This window comes from Hemicordylus capensis, chromosome 2 (assembly GCF_027244095.1).
Source record: "Hemicordylus capensis ecotype Gifberg chromosome 2, rHemCap1.1.pri, whole genome shotgun sequence".
NCBI lineage: Eukaryota > Metazoa > Chordata > Lepidosauria > Squamata > Cordylidae > Hemicordylus > Hemicordylus capensis.
In genome coordinates this window covers 240,754,553-240,772,572 of record NC_069658.1, presented here as the reverse complement: position 1 = coordinate 240,772,572, position 18,020 = coordinate 240,754,553, and the positions used below count along the sequence as shown (strand labels likewise).

The window sequence follows — 18,020 nt, the reverse complement described above, 5'->3', positions numbered from 1 at the left end:
TTCAGGAGGTACTAACCACTGGAATGGCCATTAACGGTTCTGGGATGGCTATTAAGAACTCTGAACAAAAGAACTGGACTTACTTGAAAAGGCAATTTCCTGGTTCATCCCTGGATAGTAGACATCTAATGGGGGAAATCCTTTTTGACTGGAGCCAGTACCTTTGCATACAATTCGGCTTTGGCACAACAGCTATTCCTTCCTGGCCCCTGAAAGACTGAGCATCTTTAGAATCATGCTTCCTGAAGGTGCTGGACCTTTTAATTTACATTAAAGTCTGGAAACATTAATTCTCAATCCCCAGTCCAAGGTGTGAATTGAGATAAAGCAATAGCCATACATACTGACACTCAAACATTTTCTTGCTGCCTTTAATTTGGGTCATACCCTTGGCCCATCTAGCTCAATATTATTAAGAAGCAACGGATGTTTGCTCTAACTTATGATGAATTTAAAAGAAAAGCCAGCAAACGAAAGGTTCAGGGCCAGTGGATAACACTGTTGTTCTTCATCACTTGAAACCTGGAGTTGAATCCCTGCTAACTGGGCAAAGAGGCACCTTTTTAATGGTGTGATTCTCTTTATGTAGCATGGGAAGAGTCACTGGCCCAATCCACCCCCAGCACAGTAGTTCCAGTGACTGTTGCTGGTGTCTATCTTATGTTTCTTTTTAGATTGTGAGCCCTTTGGGGACAGGGAACCATCTTATTTATTTATTATTTCTCTATTTAAACCACCTTGGAAACTTTTGTTGAAAAGCGGTATATAAATATTTGTTGTTGTATTGCATGTACTTTCCTATGGAAAGAGCCTCCTTCACCAAATGCATCTATTATACATTATGGAAAAATGTACAAAATAAAGTCATACTTCCTGATGATCTACAGATATAACACACTTGAATATATATAACACCCTGAATAACACACTTTCAGATCACTCACAGAGACCAAATTTTGTAGAAACAATCCTGCCACTGAAATTAGCTGAATGAACTACTTTGTACACCAGAATATGCTTGAGGAAACACGTAACTTTTTTAAAAAAGCAGGAATTCTGAATTAATTATCATATTTTAACTGTTATTGTCCAACAGATTTTTAAATACAATCAGTTCAATAATTCCAAAACAACATTTTGAAAAATGAAAAAGCAAAATAACTTTCTGCAGAAGAACCAAGAAAAGCAGAAGAACTTTCTCAGATTCAAATTAACTAGGATTCAAATGTGCCATATATGGTCATTATACAATAAAATGAATAGTATTTTAAATTGAAAGCCTACAAATTTCAAACTCTTCTTTTACTTCCTTTTCTCAAGCACATTAATTAAAAAAAACTATTACATATATTTAATTGCTTAAACTTTCCTAGAAGTGTAACCCACACAAAATGACTCTGCCAGTCAACGACAGGCCTCTCCCACTAGTTCTATACAAGTTCACACCACAATACATTTGTCCATATTTATGGTTCATGTGAAATCTCCTTGCTTAGTGAGTCTGCTATAGGTTAATATGACTTTTCTCCTCGCTAAAATCTATAAATTATTTTTCCAAAAACGCAGAAATTTGGGGGTCTTATGGACAGTGAACAGTAGCAATGTGCACGAATTCGAACCATGGTTGAGCACATGGTTGAGCACATTTCGAACCATGGTTGAGCAACATGGTTGAGCACATTTCAGAAGCGGGGCCTGGGAGCTTTAAGAAAGAGGAGCGCATGTCCTTACTTGCTCTCCGCTGCCCCATGCATATTCCTGCTGTGGCAGTGGAGGTCCCAAGAAGCCCTATGCAGCACCAGCACACACATGGAAAGGATATTACACACATAGCAGGAAAGGACCTACTCTCCTCTTTCCTAAAGCTCCCGGGTCTCACTCCCGAAATGTGCTCAAACCGTGGTTCGTGCACATCCCTACCAGAGTGCCTGCATGAAAGTAGGAGGTAGTGGCAGACTCTGGGTGACCTAAAAATATGTTCATGTTCAGAAAAGACCCTAAGGTGGGGGGAATCACCCTAAACTGCCCCATGTTAGTCAAGGGGAATGAATGTTCAAGAACTCAGATAGTTAACAGACAAGCAGGTGGACAAAGGTAATGGAACTCTGGTGTGAGTGGAGGAGGAGGGCTTGAACAAAAAGAGTGGGAGATTTATCAGTTTGGTGAATACTCCAGACAGTCACAATCCCTTTGGCTTTGGAAGGGAAAGGTGTGTAAACCTCTTGTTTCCTCACCAGCCATTTCACAGCTTTGTGTTTTTGAGAGGGAAGGGGTATGAAAAGAAGCTGAGATGGCGCACCAGTGCACGCCCCTTACTGCAAAACACCTAGAAAACAACATATTTTAAGGGAGAAAGGTGTCTAAAACATTATTTTCTGATCAGCCATTTCACAGCTTTGTGTTTCTGAGGGGGAAGAGGTTTGAAAAGGAGCTGGGCCGTAACAAGATCAGGAGCCACAGCCACCCTGGCTGGACAATCAACCAGCTGGCTGATCAACTTCCTTGACCCCAGGCACTGCCCATGCAGGTTAGCAGAAAAAGTCCCTGCATGTCAGAATTGGCCCACAGGCTGTATGTTATTTCCACTAGGGCAGTGTTAGTCTGGATGTCAACCAGTGGGTTCCAACTGATGCTCTTTTAACACCCCAAGTATTTATATTATTTCCCTCCTATGTGGATTCTCCAATATGAACTTAAGGTTGTGCTAACATGGAAGCTCTTTCTACATTCCATGCATTTTTTGGCTCTCCTGTGGATTTCATGAGGCTTTTGCTGCTGACAAAACTCTTTCCACATTCCAAGTATCTATATGTCCTCTCTCCTGTGTGGATTCTTTGGTGATCATCAAAGCTTGATTTATACTAAAAGCTCTTGGCACATGCTGAGCAGTTACATGGTTTCTCTCTTGTGTGAGTTCGTTCATGGGAAATAAGTGCTTGCTTCCAGCTGAAGCTCTTCCCACACTCCAAGCAATTATACGGTTTCTCCCCTGTGTGGATTCGTAGATGTGAAGTAAGGTTTTTCCTTCGACTGAAACTCTTTCCACATTCCAAGCATTTGTAGGGTTTCTCTCCTGTGTGGATTTGTTGATGTGAAAAAAGGTCTTGCATCATACAAAACTTCTTTCCACACTCCAAGCATTTATATGGTTTCTCCTCTATGTGGATTCTTTGATGCAAAGTCAGGTCTTGTTTTGAACAGAAGCTCTTTCCACAATCTAGGCATTTGTAGGGTTTCTCCCCTGTGTGTATTTGTTGATGTGAAAAAAGATCTTGCATCATATGGAAGCTCTTTCCACAGTCCAAGCATTTATATGCATGAGATCCTTGTTGTGAAGTAAGGTCTTGCTTCCCAAAGAAGCTCTTTCCAGACTCCAAACATTTAGATGGTCTCTTCCATCCATCACCTGTCGGTATAAAGAAAGAAAACTGTAAGAGCCTAAAAGGAAAATACAGCCACAGAGCACTAATTCACTAACTTGGTTGACTGCTGTTGTGAAGGTCAGACGAGGAAAACTCTTTCCTCAGACAAGAAGACAGCACTCATCACATATCACAAAGCTTTTAATAAGAGGATGCTAGGTGCTAACAAGTGACCACAATCCCTGCCTAGCATCAATCAACTTAGGAAAATAAGGCGTCTTACCCAGAGAGGCCACATTCCCATAGTTCTCCAGCATGACTTCTTTGTGTAAAGCTCTTTGGCTTCCATCAAGCAGGGCCCATTCCTCCTCAGAGAAATGCACAGCCACCTCCTCAAAGGACACCCAACCCTGAACAAAGAAGAAAACATTTTTTTTCCTGGAATGGAATGGTTATTCCCCCTCTTACCACCATCCTGTTGGAGATGGAGTTCCAGTGCATCAACCTTTTTGCACCAACTATCCTAATGACCGCTGGGGGCAATGGGAGTAGAGATAGTGAGTAAGAGTCTCCCTGACTGTTCTTCCTGTGTCTACTCTATGACTCCTGATCTGACTCTTCTGCACTTCCTGTGCTGAGTCACAATCTTTCCTTTCCTCCTAGAGAGCAGATGGAAACATCTCTCTCTCTCCTTACCTATTCCATTATGTAATCCTTTAGATTAGGTTTAGGTCTTTCCTATCCAAATGTATTTAACCAATAAATATTTAGTATTTAGTTCTACAAGGATCTCCATGTGTTTTCTCTAACAGCTGCAACAACGAAACCATCCTCTGCTACCCACTCTGTAACTGGAGTGTGTGCTCATTCCTCAGTGCTCTGCTGTTTTACCTATTGAGGGTAAAAATTAACAACCTCTAACACATCCAAAGGTTACCGTAGTTAAGAGGTTGTGGCCAGGTGTAAGGATGTGCACAAACAGAGGTCTGTGCACCAGTTCAGCGCTGAACTAGTTTGGATGAGGTTCTAACCAGTTCGGCACCATGGGGAGGTAAGCAGCAAGCGGGATCTTTTAAAAAGAGAGCAGGGAAGGACCTCCTCTCCGCCGCTGCATGCAGCTTCCTGCTGCGATGGCACTGCAACCCAAGAAGACCTTGGCTCATGCACATCCCTAGCTAGCGGAACATAGAAAGCTGCTTTATACGGAGAGGTCCCTTCTAGCTCACTACTGTCTACACCGATTGGCAGCAGCTTTCCAAGGTTTCAAGCAGGAGTCTTTCCTAGCCCTCTCTAGGGATTCAATGCCAGGGGTCAGAAATGAGATGTTCTGCATGCAAAGCAGATGCTCTACTACTGAACTGCACTGCAGCCCCACCCCCAAGAGGTGGCATACGTGGTTCTCCCATCCAGGCACTGACCACACCAAGGCCTGCTTAGCTTCAACAAGATGGCTGGATTATCTGCCATTAGACCATTCTCTGGGGCTTTGTGACAGGATTCTAACTTGCATGGGTGGCCTCCGCAGCTTTTCTAGGGGGACCCTTTGACAGAAGCAAAAGGAAAAGTGTGCAGGGACAGACCCCATTGGTTGTCAACTTGGCTTATAGGAACACAGGTGTCAACCAATGTGTAATTTTAGCCCCAATGTGTCAAGGAGAAGGCTTAGGAACATAGGAAGCTGCCATATACTGAGTCAGACCATTGGTCTATTTAGCTCCGTATCGTCTAGACTGGCAGCAGTTTCTCCAAGGTTGCAGGCAGAAATCCCTCTCAGCCCTATCGTGGAGAAGCTGCCAGGGAGGGAACTTGGAACCTTCTGCTTTTCTCAGAGCGGCTCCACCCCTAAGGGGAATACCTTACAGTGCTCACACATGTGGTCTCCCATTCATATGCAACCAGGGCGGACCCTGCTTAGCTAAGGGGACAAGTCATGCTTGCTATCACCAGACCAGCTCTCCTCCACTTTTAAGGATCCATCTTGGGTAGTTTGAGTGAAAGAATGGACAACTCTGAGCCAGTATTTGCTTTTCATCAAGCAAGTATTTGCTTTTCAGCCAGGGCAGCCTTTTGGGGAAGAGAGAACAGTGCTGTATCTTGGATCAGTTGGCACTGGCACTAGCCAGTGGAAAGATCTTAACTAACTTGTTCCAGGACATGAGAGGATCACAAGATCTAGACAACCAACCTTTCTGATATATTACTTGTGTCAATACGGGCTCACTCAGAACCCACAATGGAAAATTTGAAAAGAGAGAATAGTATTTTCAGATGTTCTGAATCATTACGGAATTTAATTATGCAACATGAGAACAGATACATGGCTAAGTGAGAAGACAGCCAATGAAAAGTCACAGAAGTTGGGGTGATCTGGTTGGAATGTAAAAGTGATGTTGGGTTATTCAGCTATTGGGAGGTGGGGGTTTCCTGATATGTATTTTCTGATTACTACACCCTTTTTTCTTTGCATCCCAAGGTTGGAAAGCCTTCCTTGTGGGGCACTTCTTTCCCTGGTTTAACCCCAATTTTCACTTTTTAACTCTTGGTCAAAATCAGGGTGGATTGTACCACATTTGAGAATGGGGGAAAAATCATAAAATTTTGTGCTCTGTGCTCTGCAATGCCACCTTTCAGGCCAGGATCAAACTTAATGAAGTTAAGGGCTCCATGGTGTTTCATCCACCACTTCCTCATAATGTTGTCTACAAGTATACTTTTTACTAATACAAATACTGGGGTATCCACAACCCCAATTGCACTTCATGGGGAAATGAAAGTACTAAGCACTTAAGAGTGCTAGGGATCAAAGAGATCCCATTGTACTGTAAGCATAATTTATTTCCACAGATGCTCAGATCAGAACCTATTCCTTCCATGTTTTGTGGGAAGAGAGCATAGGGGCTAAACACACAAGATCATCATCATCATCATCATCATCACTACAAACAAATGTCATAAAAGCAAAAATTGGTAAGACCCAGAAGGACAGTGAAGACCCGCTTTGAAAGGGTTTGTGGGGAGAGCGGGCTAAGCGAGACGACCAGCAAGCCCTGCCCGGGCGGCCAGATTGGCCACCCACATGACTGCTGGCTCCATCACAGAGCCGGCGGGGGCTTGGGAGTTCGGGGGCCACGCAGCCCCCGGGAGTTCCAACATGCCCTGCATGAGCGCGCAGAGCATGCTGGAGAGACCCTCGAGCCGGGAGGCTGCTCTTTAGCCTCCCAGTCAGGGGTCTCCTTGTGAGTTGCCGCGGCGCGGAGCTGTGCCGCAGAGACACATGATCCACTAACACCGGTTAGCGGAGTGCTCGCTCCGCTAACCTGGGCTAAGGGAAGGGCTTCTCAAGTGGGTTAGCCACTGGTAAACTACCAAGCTTGTCTGCCAGCCCGGTGGTTGACACAAATGTCTCTCCCCCTGTCATTTCAGGCAGCACTTGCTGCCCGACAACATCTATTTCCCTTTTTCTTCTTTGCTGGAGGGAGAGGAAGGGAAAGAAAAGGCTGTCAGGCAGCAAACACTGCCTGTAAAGGACAAGGCAGAGCTCGCTAGGGGCTCTTCCGGATCTCGAGCCAGGCCCCGTGTGTGTGACGTCACATGCACGGGACATCGTTAGAGGGGCTGCTGGGCAGGGCCAGACCCAGGCTGCCGTTCGGCGGGCTCCATGCCTGGCAGAAAGAGAGACATTAACTGCTTAGTTGAACGAGAAGCTTGCCTCGTTATGAAGAACCTTTCTTCCCAATGCATAGTGTGTTGGAAATTTTCTGTGGTGAGAGAATCCCTTTCTCATTATAGCAGTGCACAGAGGCACAACACAGCGGAATTTAGTTAGGCATGCGTGTATGCTGAGAGTAAAGTAACTTGGAGCCAATTCATAGTTTCAAATCAATATAAGGAGTCTTTATTGGTGAGCTCCATTCTAGATAGGAAAGTGAGGAGTTAGGATCTCTAATCTATCTATCTAGCTGGAGGCAGATGGATTCTGCATCTTCTCTGCACATATGGTGCAGGGAGAGAGGCTTGCCATGTTGCAAGGTAGAAGGGCAGGTAGGGAAGAGAGAGAGAGGAAGGAAGTTAATCCCTAAGAGTACCAATCTACATTTCAAAGGGATAGTGTCAGAGCAGTGGAGAAGGGATGACCAGTGTCCTGACCCTCTAGCCCTCTGACTCACTAGTCTGTCCTCCACTGTCTGAGACGAGACAGCACAAAGTCCTTAACTTCCAACATAGTGAATTCATTTTCTCGTGTTATTTTGATGCATAAGTTCTTATCTCTTACTTCAGTTCCTGTGTGGATTGCCTATTCTTGCAATACACGGCTTTAATGCATGTCAGGAAAACTAGTGTGCCAGCGTTCCATGAGTCGGTAGGTACGTGTTTCTTGGGCCATGCATTCTCCCATTGGTTTAGCCTATCAGGACAAATCAAATAACCCGACAGGAAGCTGCCTTTTACTAAGTCAGACCTTTGTCCCATCTAGAGTAGTACTGCCTACACTGACGGGTGACAGCAGCACAGGTTTCAGGCAACAGTCTTTCCTAGCCCGACCCAGGTGAGCCTAGGATCTTCTGTATTCAGTGGCTTCGCAACTGAGGTCAGATCCCACTCCCCATCTCCTTTGTGATCCATTTCCTACCTGATCAGACTCCACAGCAACTGTTTCCATTCCAGCAAAAGGGAGAGCGGCATGACCTGCAAGGGACACAAAGTTGGTGGGAAGATATTTTATCTTTGGAATGCATTTTTTATTGCACAGGAATTTTGATATTTCAGTTGATGGCATGCATAGTAGGGATGCGCATGAACCTGTTTGGAGGCCCTTTTACGGGCCTCCAAACAGGTTCGAACACGGAGGCGGTTCGAAGTTAGAAGGCCCCGGGGGTTGGCTCTTTGGGGAGGGTAAACTTACCCCTCCCACCGCTTTCCCCCCGCCGGTGTCATTTTTTTGTAAAAACCTTTGGGGCGGCAGTGTACCTCCCTAGCGCCCCGTTGCCCTCATCGGCTGGAAGTGGGCAGAAGTACTGTGCATGTGCACCCTCCCCCCGCCCTTAAAGAGTCAACCTCGCTGCTTCCGAACTGGCCATCGCCAGCTCTGTGCACATCGCTAATGCATAGTGAGTAGCAAAGCTATCCACTTTGGTTCTTGGGTATAATTCAAAGTGTTAACCTAGAGTATGATGCACTCGCCTGTTTGAATTTTGAATTACATCTTATGTAAGCAGCTTTGGAAACTTTTGTTGAAAAGGAGTATATAAATATTTGTTGTTGTTGTTGAATTCGGTTTTTAAGGTTATAAGATTACCGACATTCTATATATGTACGTGTGTCCCCACCACCAACTTCGCAATGCCTGGACCAATATGAACCAAATTTGCTACAGCTGTAGGGAGAAATCGGGACACCTCAATGGTGTAGCTTGTAGTGATGTAATCCACTCAGATTCAAGATGGTGGATGCATGGACTTTAGAGGCGCAAGTGGGCTAGCTTGTGGACCATCTAACCAATTTGAACCAGATTTGGTACAGCTGCAGTGAGTGACACATGGGATTACCACAATGGCATAGTTTGTGATCCATCCCAATTCAAGATGGCAGAAATGTGAATGTTTGAGGCATAAGTGGGCTAACTAGTGAAGATGGCAATTATCAATTAATATTATAGTGAAAGGAAAGCAGGCAGGTTGGTTCTTACCAGAACTTGTTAAACTTTGGGAGAAGTTAGAGAAAAACCATCTTCTCTGCTCACAAGTAGAGCTAAAAGCAGCTCACGATTTCAGGAATACTCGAGAGGGGAGCCAAGTTGAAATATGTTCAATTCATCTTTACCTAGCGAAGTGGCACCTCTATCACCTTCATGCACGATCTCCCAGAACAGCGGCATCTGTCTGGTGTCCAATGGAGTCTTCACTGCCTCAGGGAAATCAGTGGCCACATCTGTGAATGGTATCTAAAACAACAATAAGAATTGTAGTGGGGGGGTGGTGGTGCAGAGACAGATTAGAGACAAGGAAAGGCAAGTGGAATTTAGAAGACGTTCCCTCGAGTGATTTTGTTGCTGTTGTTGTTGTCAGGGGCGTAACTATAATAGGGCAAGGGGAGACAGTTGTCTGGGGGCCCACTGCCTTGGGGAGGCCCCCAGAGGCAAGTCACATGACTGACTCCCCCAGCCACGCACCCGCCTGGGCTTCCTTCAGTTGTATTCATCCTCCGAAATTGATGTGAGTGTTAAGACCTGGAGCTACCAGAACAGCATGTCTTTCTCAAGTACCATTAAATGACTTTCGTCATCCACAATTTACAAAACCTTTAAAAAAATAATTTAGGATGATGTTCTATTGTGTCACATAGGTGTTTTTGTTACCACTATTCAGCCTCGGGGGGGGGGAGGATTTTAAAATCCTGTCTCTGGGCCCACTCCAACCTTGCTACACCCCGGTTGTTGTTGTTGAGAAGTGGTGAATTGGCTGAGCATTTTTAAGTTACTCGGCCTCACTTTCTCAGCTCCTGTGAACTACCAGGAGAAAACACCTTCACCTGCTTCCTGTCTTCTGTCTGGTTCAAGAGGAAACCTTCTGCCAGGGCTACTGCCTGGAAACTGGTCTCTGGCCCACATTCTCTGACCCAGCTCTCCATCTCCGGGGGCAGGATGGTCAGGAACTGCTCCAGGATCACCAGGTCCAGCATCTGCTTCTTGGTGTGTTGTTTTGGCTTTAGCCATTCACAACAAAGGTCACGGAGGTGGCTGCAGACCTCTCGAGGCCCCTTGGCTTCCTGGTACTGGAACTGCCTGAAGCGCTGGCGCTGTACATCTGAGCTGATGGGTTCCTCAGTCAGGATCTTCTGCACAGTCCTTTCCCAGGACTCCCCTCTGCTCCTCGTCCAGACAGCACCAGGGCCTTTTCCTGCTTCTGGGCCAGCTAACGGCTGCCCCTCCATCTGTGTTTCAAGGCTGCCCCTAAGAAAGCCAAAGAATCACTTTTCCGTTCCTCAAGGCAAGGACTGCCAGGACTGATGGTGCTCTTACTTCCTGAAAAGCAAACTCCCAAGGCAAGAAGACACTTCGCAAACAAAGCTGGATGATTCCAAGTGACTGGATCTTCTTTCTATTGAAAAAAAGCCAAAGGTCAGGACTCAGGAGAGAAATTGAAGAGAGAGAACCTGAAGGCCTACAGACCAAAAGCCGTCCACTGGTTGATGATCAGACCCATGCAGCTTCCTTGCCATGAGCCTATCTCTAGCAGCACCTCCACCTCTTCCCTCTCATTTGCTCTCCTCCTTCATGGCAACTTTGTTGCTGAGGCTGCAGAGAGGAGAGTTGGTCTGGTGGTAGCAAGCATGACTTGTCCCTTTAGCTAAGCAGGGTCCACCCTGGTTGCATATTAAAGGGAGACTAGAAGTGTGAGCGCTGTAAGATATTCCTCTCAGGGGATGGAGCTACTCTGGGAAGAGCAGAAGGTTCCAAGTTCCCTCCCTGGCAGCATCTCCAAGACAGGGCTGAGAGAGATTCCTGCCTGCAACCTTGGAGAAGCCACTGCCAGTCTGTGAACTTGTGAAGACAATACTGAACTAGATAGACCAATGTTCTGACTCAGTATATCGCAGCTTACTTTGTTCCTATGCTATTGCTTGCCAGCAATTTGCTCAGCTGGAGATTCCTTAACTTAGTGTCCCTTTTGCACGATTGTCTCCCTCAGGTGTTTCTCTTGTTAACAGCAACCCCCATTTCAGCACACCCTATGCTCACAGGAAGCTGACTTATACCAAGTCCCCTGCTAACTTGGCAAAGAGGCACCTTTTAATGTGGTGATTCTCTTTATTTAGCAGGGGGAGAGTAACTGGCCCTATCCACCCCCAGCACAGTACCTCCAGTGACTGTTGCTGGTGTCTGTCTTAGTTTCTTTTTAGATTGTGAGCCCTTTGGGGACAGGGATCTATCTTATTTATTTATTATTTCTCTGTGTAAACCGCCCTGAGCCATTTTTGGAAGGGCGGTATAGAAATTGAATGAATGAATGAATAAATAAATAAATAAATAATAAGTCATACCATTGGCCCATCTAGCTCAGTACTCTATGGTCTACACAATGACTGGCAGCAGGTTCTCCAAGGTTTCAGGCAGGAGTCTTTCCCAACCCTACCTGAAGATGCCAGGGATTGAACCTAGGGCCCTCTGCTTTCAAAGTAGGTGCTCTACCACTGAGCAGCGGCCCCACCCCCAAAGGTGGCATACATGAGTCTCCCATTCAGGCCCTGATCACAGCAAGGCCTGCTTAGCTTCAGCAATGGCTACACTGTGTGCCCTTTACCCATTCTAGGAACAGAAAAAATAGAAAGCAGAATAGAAAGCTGCCATATACTGAGTCAGACCATTTGTCCATCTAACTCAGGACTGTCTACCCAGACTGGCAGCAGCTTCTCCAAAGTTGCAGGCGGGCATCTCCCTCAGCCCTGTCCTGGAGATGCCAGGGGGGGAGCTTGGAATGTTCTGCATGCATGTATGCAGATGCTCTTTCCAGAATGGCCCCATCCCCTAAGGGGAATATTTTACAGTGCTCACAATTGTAGTCACCCATTCAAATGCAAACCAGGGCAGACCCTGCTTAGTAAAGGGGACAATTCATGCTTGCTACCACATGATCAGCTCTCCAGAACTCTCACTTCTCCCTCAGCTAAAGGAAGTACCCAGGTCCATTTATACAGTACAAACAAGAGAGCAGGAAAACAGCTTTTTGAACAGAGGAGTCCAGGTGCATATAGTCTTCCCTCCCCCTTTCCTTTCTTTCACCAAAGAAAATATTAAGAGGGTTTCTGGCACAATAGCCTAGGAAGGAGCATCAAGGTATGTGCTAGTATGTCCTTGGAAGCACCCCATCCTACCAAGCAGAATCAATAGTCCTAAATATTTCTGAAATGCTAATAATGAATACTACTCCCAGCCAGGAATATTTCCCCCATCCATCCAGCTAATTAATTTAGGAAGGATGTGACTCCTTAGCCAGAGTGCACCACTGCAGTATGCCCAAATATGGGATACAAATAACGCACCTGACCTCCTAATCAAGCCCCTGGGGGTCCAGATATGCTCACGGTGGATGCCTGCACTCCCTTCTTCACAAGGGAAGCCAGTCACAAGTCCCCGGAACCTTTCCCCAGAGGAAACTTGTTTCCATCCCTCCAAATGCAAAGGCCATCATGGCCTTGAATCAAGTCCAAAGACTATGCCTAGAGCAGGGTTTCTTAACCTTGGGCCCCCAGATGTTGTTGGACTATAACTCCCAGAATCCCCAGACATGGCCTTTGTGGCTGGGGAGTCTGGGAGTTGTAGCCCAACAACAACTGGGGGCCCAAGATTAAGAAACCCTGGCCTAGAGGACAAAAAAGACTCCCAAATGTGACTGTTGGGAAGGAACTCTGGATGGAACAGCTGCAATAACAACAAACCTTATTTGTTAACATAATTAAATAATAATTTGCAAGTAATTAAATAATACAATTAAATAACTTAATTACAGGGCATTGATAAATTGTATTTTCTGTTCTAGACCTTACTGAAAAGCTGCAAGTGCCTGTGCCTGACAGAGCAGAATAGCTAGATCAGCTCTGGTGGATCAACCCTGCAGATGCAGAAGGCACCAGTTTCATGCTGGACAGTGTTTCCCCCTTCCTGCAAAACCTTTTTGCATCAGTTAAAAATTGGACTCCTTGGAGACAGAGAGGGGAGTGGGGAAAGAAACATGTGGGATGGGAATATGTTAAGTTGTGTGTTGAAATGTTTGTTAATGCATAAATATACTTGTTTTACATTCTTACATTTACGTGAGTTCAGTTGCTGTTTGTGCCCTCAAGAATCCATGTGTTAAAAATACTGCATGTGCCATGTGTGTATAGGACAATGCTTAACTTGCAGCAGGGGGTGGGGGCTACATTAGGTGATGATGCTTCATTTGCAGCTGGGTGGTGGGGCCTCCAAAGTCCATAGGCGGAACTGGGGGGGCAGGCAGGGGCAATCTAGGACCAACAAACGGAAGTATTATTAATTATTATTGTTATTATTATACATTTATATCCCGCTCTTCCTCCAAGGAGTCCAGAGCGGAGTACTACATACTTGAGTTTCTCTTTCACAACAACCCTGTGAAGTAGGTTAGGCTGAGAGAGAAGTGACTGGCCCAGAATCACCCAGCTAGTTTCATGGCTGAATGGGGATTTGAACTTGGGTTTCCCTGGTCCTAGTCCAGCACTCTAACCACTACACCACGCTGGCTCTCTTGTGTGAAAAGTACTTTTTCACACAACACATAATCAACTTGTGGAATTCTCTGCCACAAGATGTGGTGACAGCGAACAACCTGGATGGCTTTAAAAGGGGTTTCAATAACTTCATGGAGGAGAGGTGCATCTGGGTAACTTTGGAGCCTGGACCTAAAGGACTTTGGCAGAGGTGTAACTAGGGAAAATAGCGCCTAGGGCAAGCAATGAAATTGCGCCCCTGTCCAAACAGGAATGATGGGACTTGTAGTCAACAATATCTGGAAATCCTTGTTAAAATGAACACTGTACTATCTAGACATGGTTGTTGATCAAAACCTGAAAACATGAGCCATCTCTGTAAAAGACTTAGAACAACAGTCAGGAGTTATGCGAGGATTCCAAGTGTCATTTTCTCTGTCTCATCTCATTCTTTTTTAAAAACATGACTTTGTCCTAGAGCAGGGATTCTCGACGTGTGGGTCCCCAGATGTAATTGGACTTCAACTCCCATAATTCCCAACCAAAGGCCACTGGGGCTGGGGATTATGGGAGTTGAAGTCCAATAACATATGGGGACCCACACGTTGAGAAACTCTGTCCTAGAGGATCACCTGCCCAAATAGCCACTAGCAAAATAGTGGAAGAAGAAGGTGGTGGTGGGGGGGGGGTCTATAAACCAGTGAATGATTCCTGCCAGCCTTTGTCTTATGATGACTGTTGGCTCATGATGGGGTATATGTGCATTCACCACACCAGTGCTTACTTTGACACCAAGAGGGAGGAGGATACATTAGTTTGCCACACTAGACAGAGGCATTTGCAACAGGAGCAGACAGTCAAGTTCTGCCAGGGCCAAAACCAGCCCCTGCCAGACTAAGAAATCATTGTCATTTGCCCCTTCCTGTCACAAGCAGTGTGCTGTTCTTTTATTATTGACTCTTAACTCTCAAATATCCCAGTCATGGATGGAAAATTCAGGGTCAATTTACAAGAGACACATTTTCTATATGGAAGTTTCTTCTGTGCAGGTGTTGTGCAGAAACCCATGTGTAGTGACCACCAGGGGCATAGCAAGGTTGGAATGGGCCAAGATGAGATTTTAAAATGGGCCCCCAGCCCCTCAAAGTCCAGGGCCTCCACACATCCCAGGCCCCCAAGGATTTAAGTCTGATATTTCAAAATAAGTATGCTGCCTGGAAATACATTTCACTGAATACACACATGCACACTTCACAGTATATAGTGATATACATTGAGTACTATATATTTGTGCTACTTTTAATGCCTAGAACACACTAGCAACACTAATTATTAAAATAGCCCCCTCGCTGCAGATTAGCAAAGGAGACTTTCAACCATGCAGGGTGAGCCTATGTTTGTTTTCTCATAATTCTGAACAAATTCAGTCAAGTTCGATTCCCGGAGGTTTTTCACAGGAGGCTTTTAAAGCCATTTAAGACACATCTCCTCTGGAATGGAGGTGCTGCATTCACACGTTGGCCAGATTGACCCTGAAGTCCCTGCGAGTTATTGGGGAGCAGTTCACACGCAAGAAAAATAAAATAAAATAAAAGCACAACACATGCTTCACAGTTCTCACTCAGACCTTCTGGGTTGCAAAACAACTTGAACATAAGTGCATTTATAAATGAATGAAAGAATGAATGAGTAAATAAATATTTGTTCCAGAAGTTTTTGTAATTTTCTGACATGAAACAAGCCACTTATAGGCCTTAGATAGTTTTTGTTTTTAAAGCCAGCACATTTTTCAGTCTGTTTTAAATTAAATATTCAGAGACTTCTCAGTCTCACCCCACCACCCATATCAAAGCCCTATGGCAAGCAGATCCCTATATACGGGGGTAACCACAAAAAGGAATTCACAGCCTACCTTGCAAAAGCTGTGCTGGATGGTCTGGTCTGGTCTGCTGCAGGGAGCTCTGCCAGCCTCCTTCCTGGCTTCCTGCCTCCCTTGGGGCCTGCCGAGTTCAGGCTTCAGGGAGGCTTACTTGGAGGCCTCTCTGGAAGCCCCGCCCACCCACCCGCCAATCAGCTGAGAGGTGGGGAGAGAAGAGCTCTGCAGTTTGCAGGCTGCTCCGATCCTAGGCCTCATTGCCGATCCTAGGCTGGAGGCAAGTGGCTGAGGGGCCCTGGGGCTGGGCAGGTGGGCAGTGGGGTGGGGATGGCAGGGCCTGGCGTGGCGCCCCCACCTCAGTGGCACCCGGGGCACGTGCCCATCAATTTCACGGGATGACCCCTGGTTCGAGTGTTATGTGCGAGGAAGAAGAATTTCTCTCTATCCACTTTCTTCACACTATGCCTGATTTTATAGAGCTCTCTCATGTCTCCCCATAGTCGTCTCTTTTTTATAAACTAAATAGTCCCAGGTGGTGTAGCCTAGCCTCATAAGGAAGGTGCTCTAGGCCCCTGATCACCTTGGTTGCCCTCTTCTGCTGCTTTAACATTTTGCTGCTTTAACATTTGATCACATTGGTGGTGGTTATATTTTTAAATGGGAAGAAATACATTAAATAATAAAGAAATACACAGATCTTTCTCCATCCAGGGGCTTTGCCCCACCCACTCGGCCCTTCCATGCATTTATTTTCACACCAACCCTTCAGTTCAGTTCTCCCCATCACCCCAATGCACTTTAAAAAAATAATCTTTTATTGTGGTCTTAAACCAGCATAAAACATTAACTTATACAATTCAGTATAGTATATGTAATAAAAAAGAATTTAAGAAGAAAGATAAAAACAAACTTACAGACAGTAATACTTATTTGGAATTAGCAGTTAGCAAATGTTTTGACTGTGGCTGGCTTTATTTTTAATGCTGCTGCACAGAATTTAGCAACCTGATGAACAATATAAGGACTTAATGAGTAATATAAGGACTTAGCCGCAATGCACTTGGAGACAACTCACCAGATCCCAGCAAGAGCTACTGCTCAGACGGGCTGTGTACGAGAGTAAACAAATTGCCTTGCACAATGCAGTCCTCCTAGGGGCCTCTCTAGGAACACACACTCTCTTGATTTAACTCTGAGATGGACTCATACTGGAAAGCAAGGAGGACTTGCCTCTTTTGCCCAGCAGGAGTAAAAATAGAGCAAGTGCTAAAGTGCCTACACTAGGGCTGCACAACTTCAGCCCACCTGGAGATTCTGGACTACAGTTCCCATCATCCCTGAGTATTGGCCACGGTGACTGGGAGTTGATAGGAGTTGTAGTCTAAAAACAGGTGGAGGGCCAAAGCTGTGCCACCCTAGCCTACACTGAAAACTCTCACTCCAGGTTGATAACTGAGCTGGCACGCTTTGTTTGTTTGTTTATTGAATTTATATACCACCTAGTATAAAAATCTCTAGGCGGTGCACAGAATCAAAACATAATACATAAAAAATTCATTAAAAGATAAAGATCATAATAGAGAAAAACACATTAAAATTTTTAAAAAATTGTTCTGAGTTGAAGGACTGGGAAAATAGGTGCATCTTCAAGCAAACAGAGAAAGAGATGCTCTTATTTCAGAAGGGAGCGTGTTCCAAAGCCAGGGAATGCATTCAAAAGACTTGTGATGTAGAGGCTAGAGTCTTGGACTAGGACTGGAGAGACCCAAGTTGAAATCCTCGTTCATGCCGCTTTCATAGCGGCATGAGATGAAGCCATTGAACTAGTGCAGGAAATAAGCTAATTGACTTGTTTGCAGGAAAGAAGCTGGCTGTACCACCCACAGCTAATCAATAACCAAACTCTAAAACAAAAGGCAAGCCTCAGCAGTGAATGACCCTTGCTAACTGAGCAACGAGGCACCTTTTAAACGTGGTGATTCTCTTTATTAAGCAGGGGGAGAGCAACTGGCCCTATCCATCCCCAGCACAGCAGCCCTCCAGTGGCTGTTGCTGTTGTTTATCTTAGGCTTCTTTTTTAGATTGTGAGCCCTTTGGGGACAAGGAACCATTTTATCTATTTCTTTATATGCAAACCACTTTGGGAACTTTTGTTGAAAAGCGGTACATAAATATTTGTCGTATTCGTAAAAGAATTAATCTTTTTACTAGCCAAGAAAGGAAAACCTTTATTTTCTGTTGTACCCAATTTACATATTCAGTGTGCTCTTCTGCCTACTCTGTCAGTGTAAGCCACTGTGAACTGGTCTCTATCTCTCCAAATGATGGCATCATGGCTTTACGAGTGAGGTCCTTGGGACTAGATTTTGTCCAGAGGAGGAAAGACTGTGTTCACAACTGTATGTGCATGCAGATCAACAATCTGTGTACACTGTACATAGATTGGAGATGAGTACAATATTGTACAGTGCCTGGAGCACAAGCGTTTAGACAGTTTCTATATATTATTTTTGAAAGTGCTGAAATTTGGGATCCTTTTGGATGGAGAACCAGAGTAC

General features: G+C 45.2%; 1 protein-coding gene across 3 annotated transcripts; it reads right to left on the bottom strand.

The window, feature by feature from the left end:
* Window positions 1-1,013: 1,013 nt before the first annotated feature.
* LOC128347527 (zinc finger and SCAN domain-containing protein 30-like) lies at window positions 1,014-16,620 on the bottom strand. Of its 3 annotated transcripts, none has more exons than XM_053302436.1 (6): window positions 16,538-16,620; window positions 9,891-10,459; window positions 9,183-9,303; window positions 7,993-8,048; window positions 3,646-3,772; window positions 1,014-3,406 (listed from the first exon to the last, which is right to left on the bottom strand). In XM_053302436.1, exons 2-6 carry the CDS (start codon window positions 10,290-10,292, stop codon window positions 2,862-2,864), a joined length of 1,251 nt encoding a protein of 416 aa, XP_053158411.1. In that variant the 5' UTR covers window positions 10,293-10,459; window positions 16,538-16,620; the 3' UTR covers window positions 1,014-2,861. The 3 variants fall into 3 exon arrangements, with proteins under 3 accessions (XP_053158411.1, XP_053158409.1, XP_053158412.1); XM_053302434.1 differs by lacking the exon at window positions 16,538-16,620 and adding an exon at window positions 15,499-15,600; XM_053302437.1 differs by lacking the exon at window positions 16,538-16,620 and adding an exon at window positions 13,167-13,301.
* Between the last annotated feature and the right edge of the window lie 1,400 nt (window positions 16,621-18,020).

Excerpts from the sequence above, each read along its gene's own strand:
- LOC128347527 (XM_053302436.1), bottom strand. The coding sequence starts at position 10,292 with ATGGAGGGGCAGCCGTTAGCTGGCCCAGAAGCAGGAAAAGGCCCTGGT. Across the intron at positions 9,304-9,890 it reads AGACAGAAGACAGGAAGCAG|ATACCATTCACAGATGTGGC; the intron begins GTGAAGGTGTTT and ends TTGTTGTTTTAG. Across the intron at positions 3,773-7,992 it reads TTGCTGTGGAGTCTGATCAG|GGTTGGGTGTCCTTTGAGGA; the intron begins GTAGGAAATGGA and ends TTCTTTGTTCAG.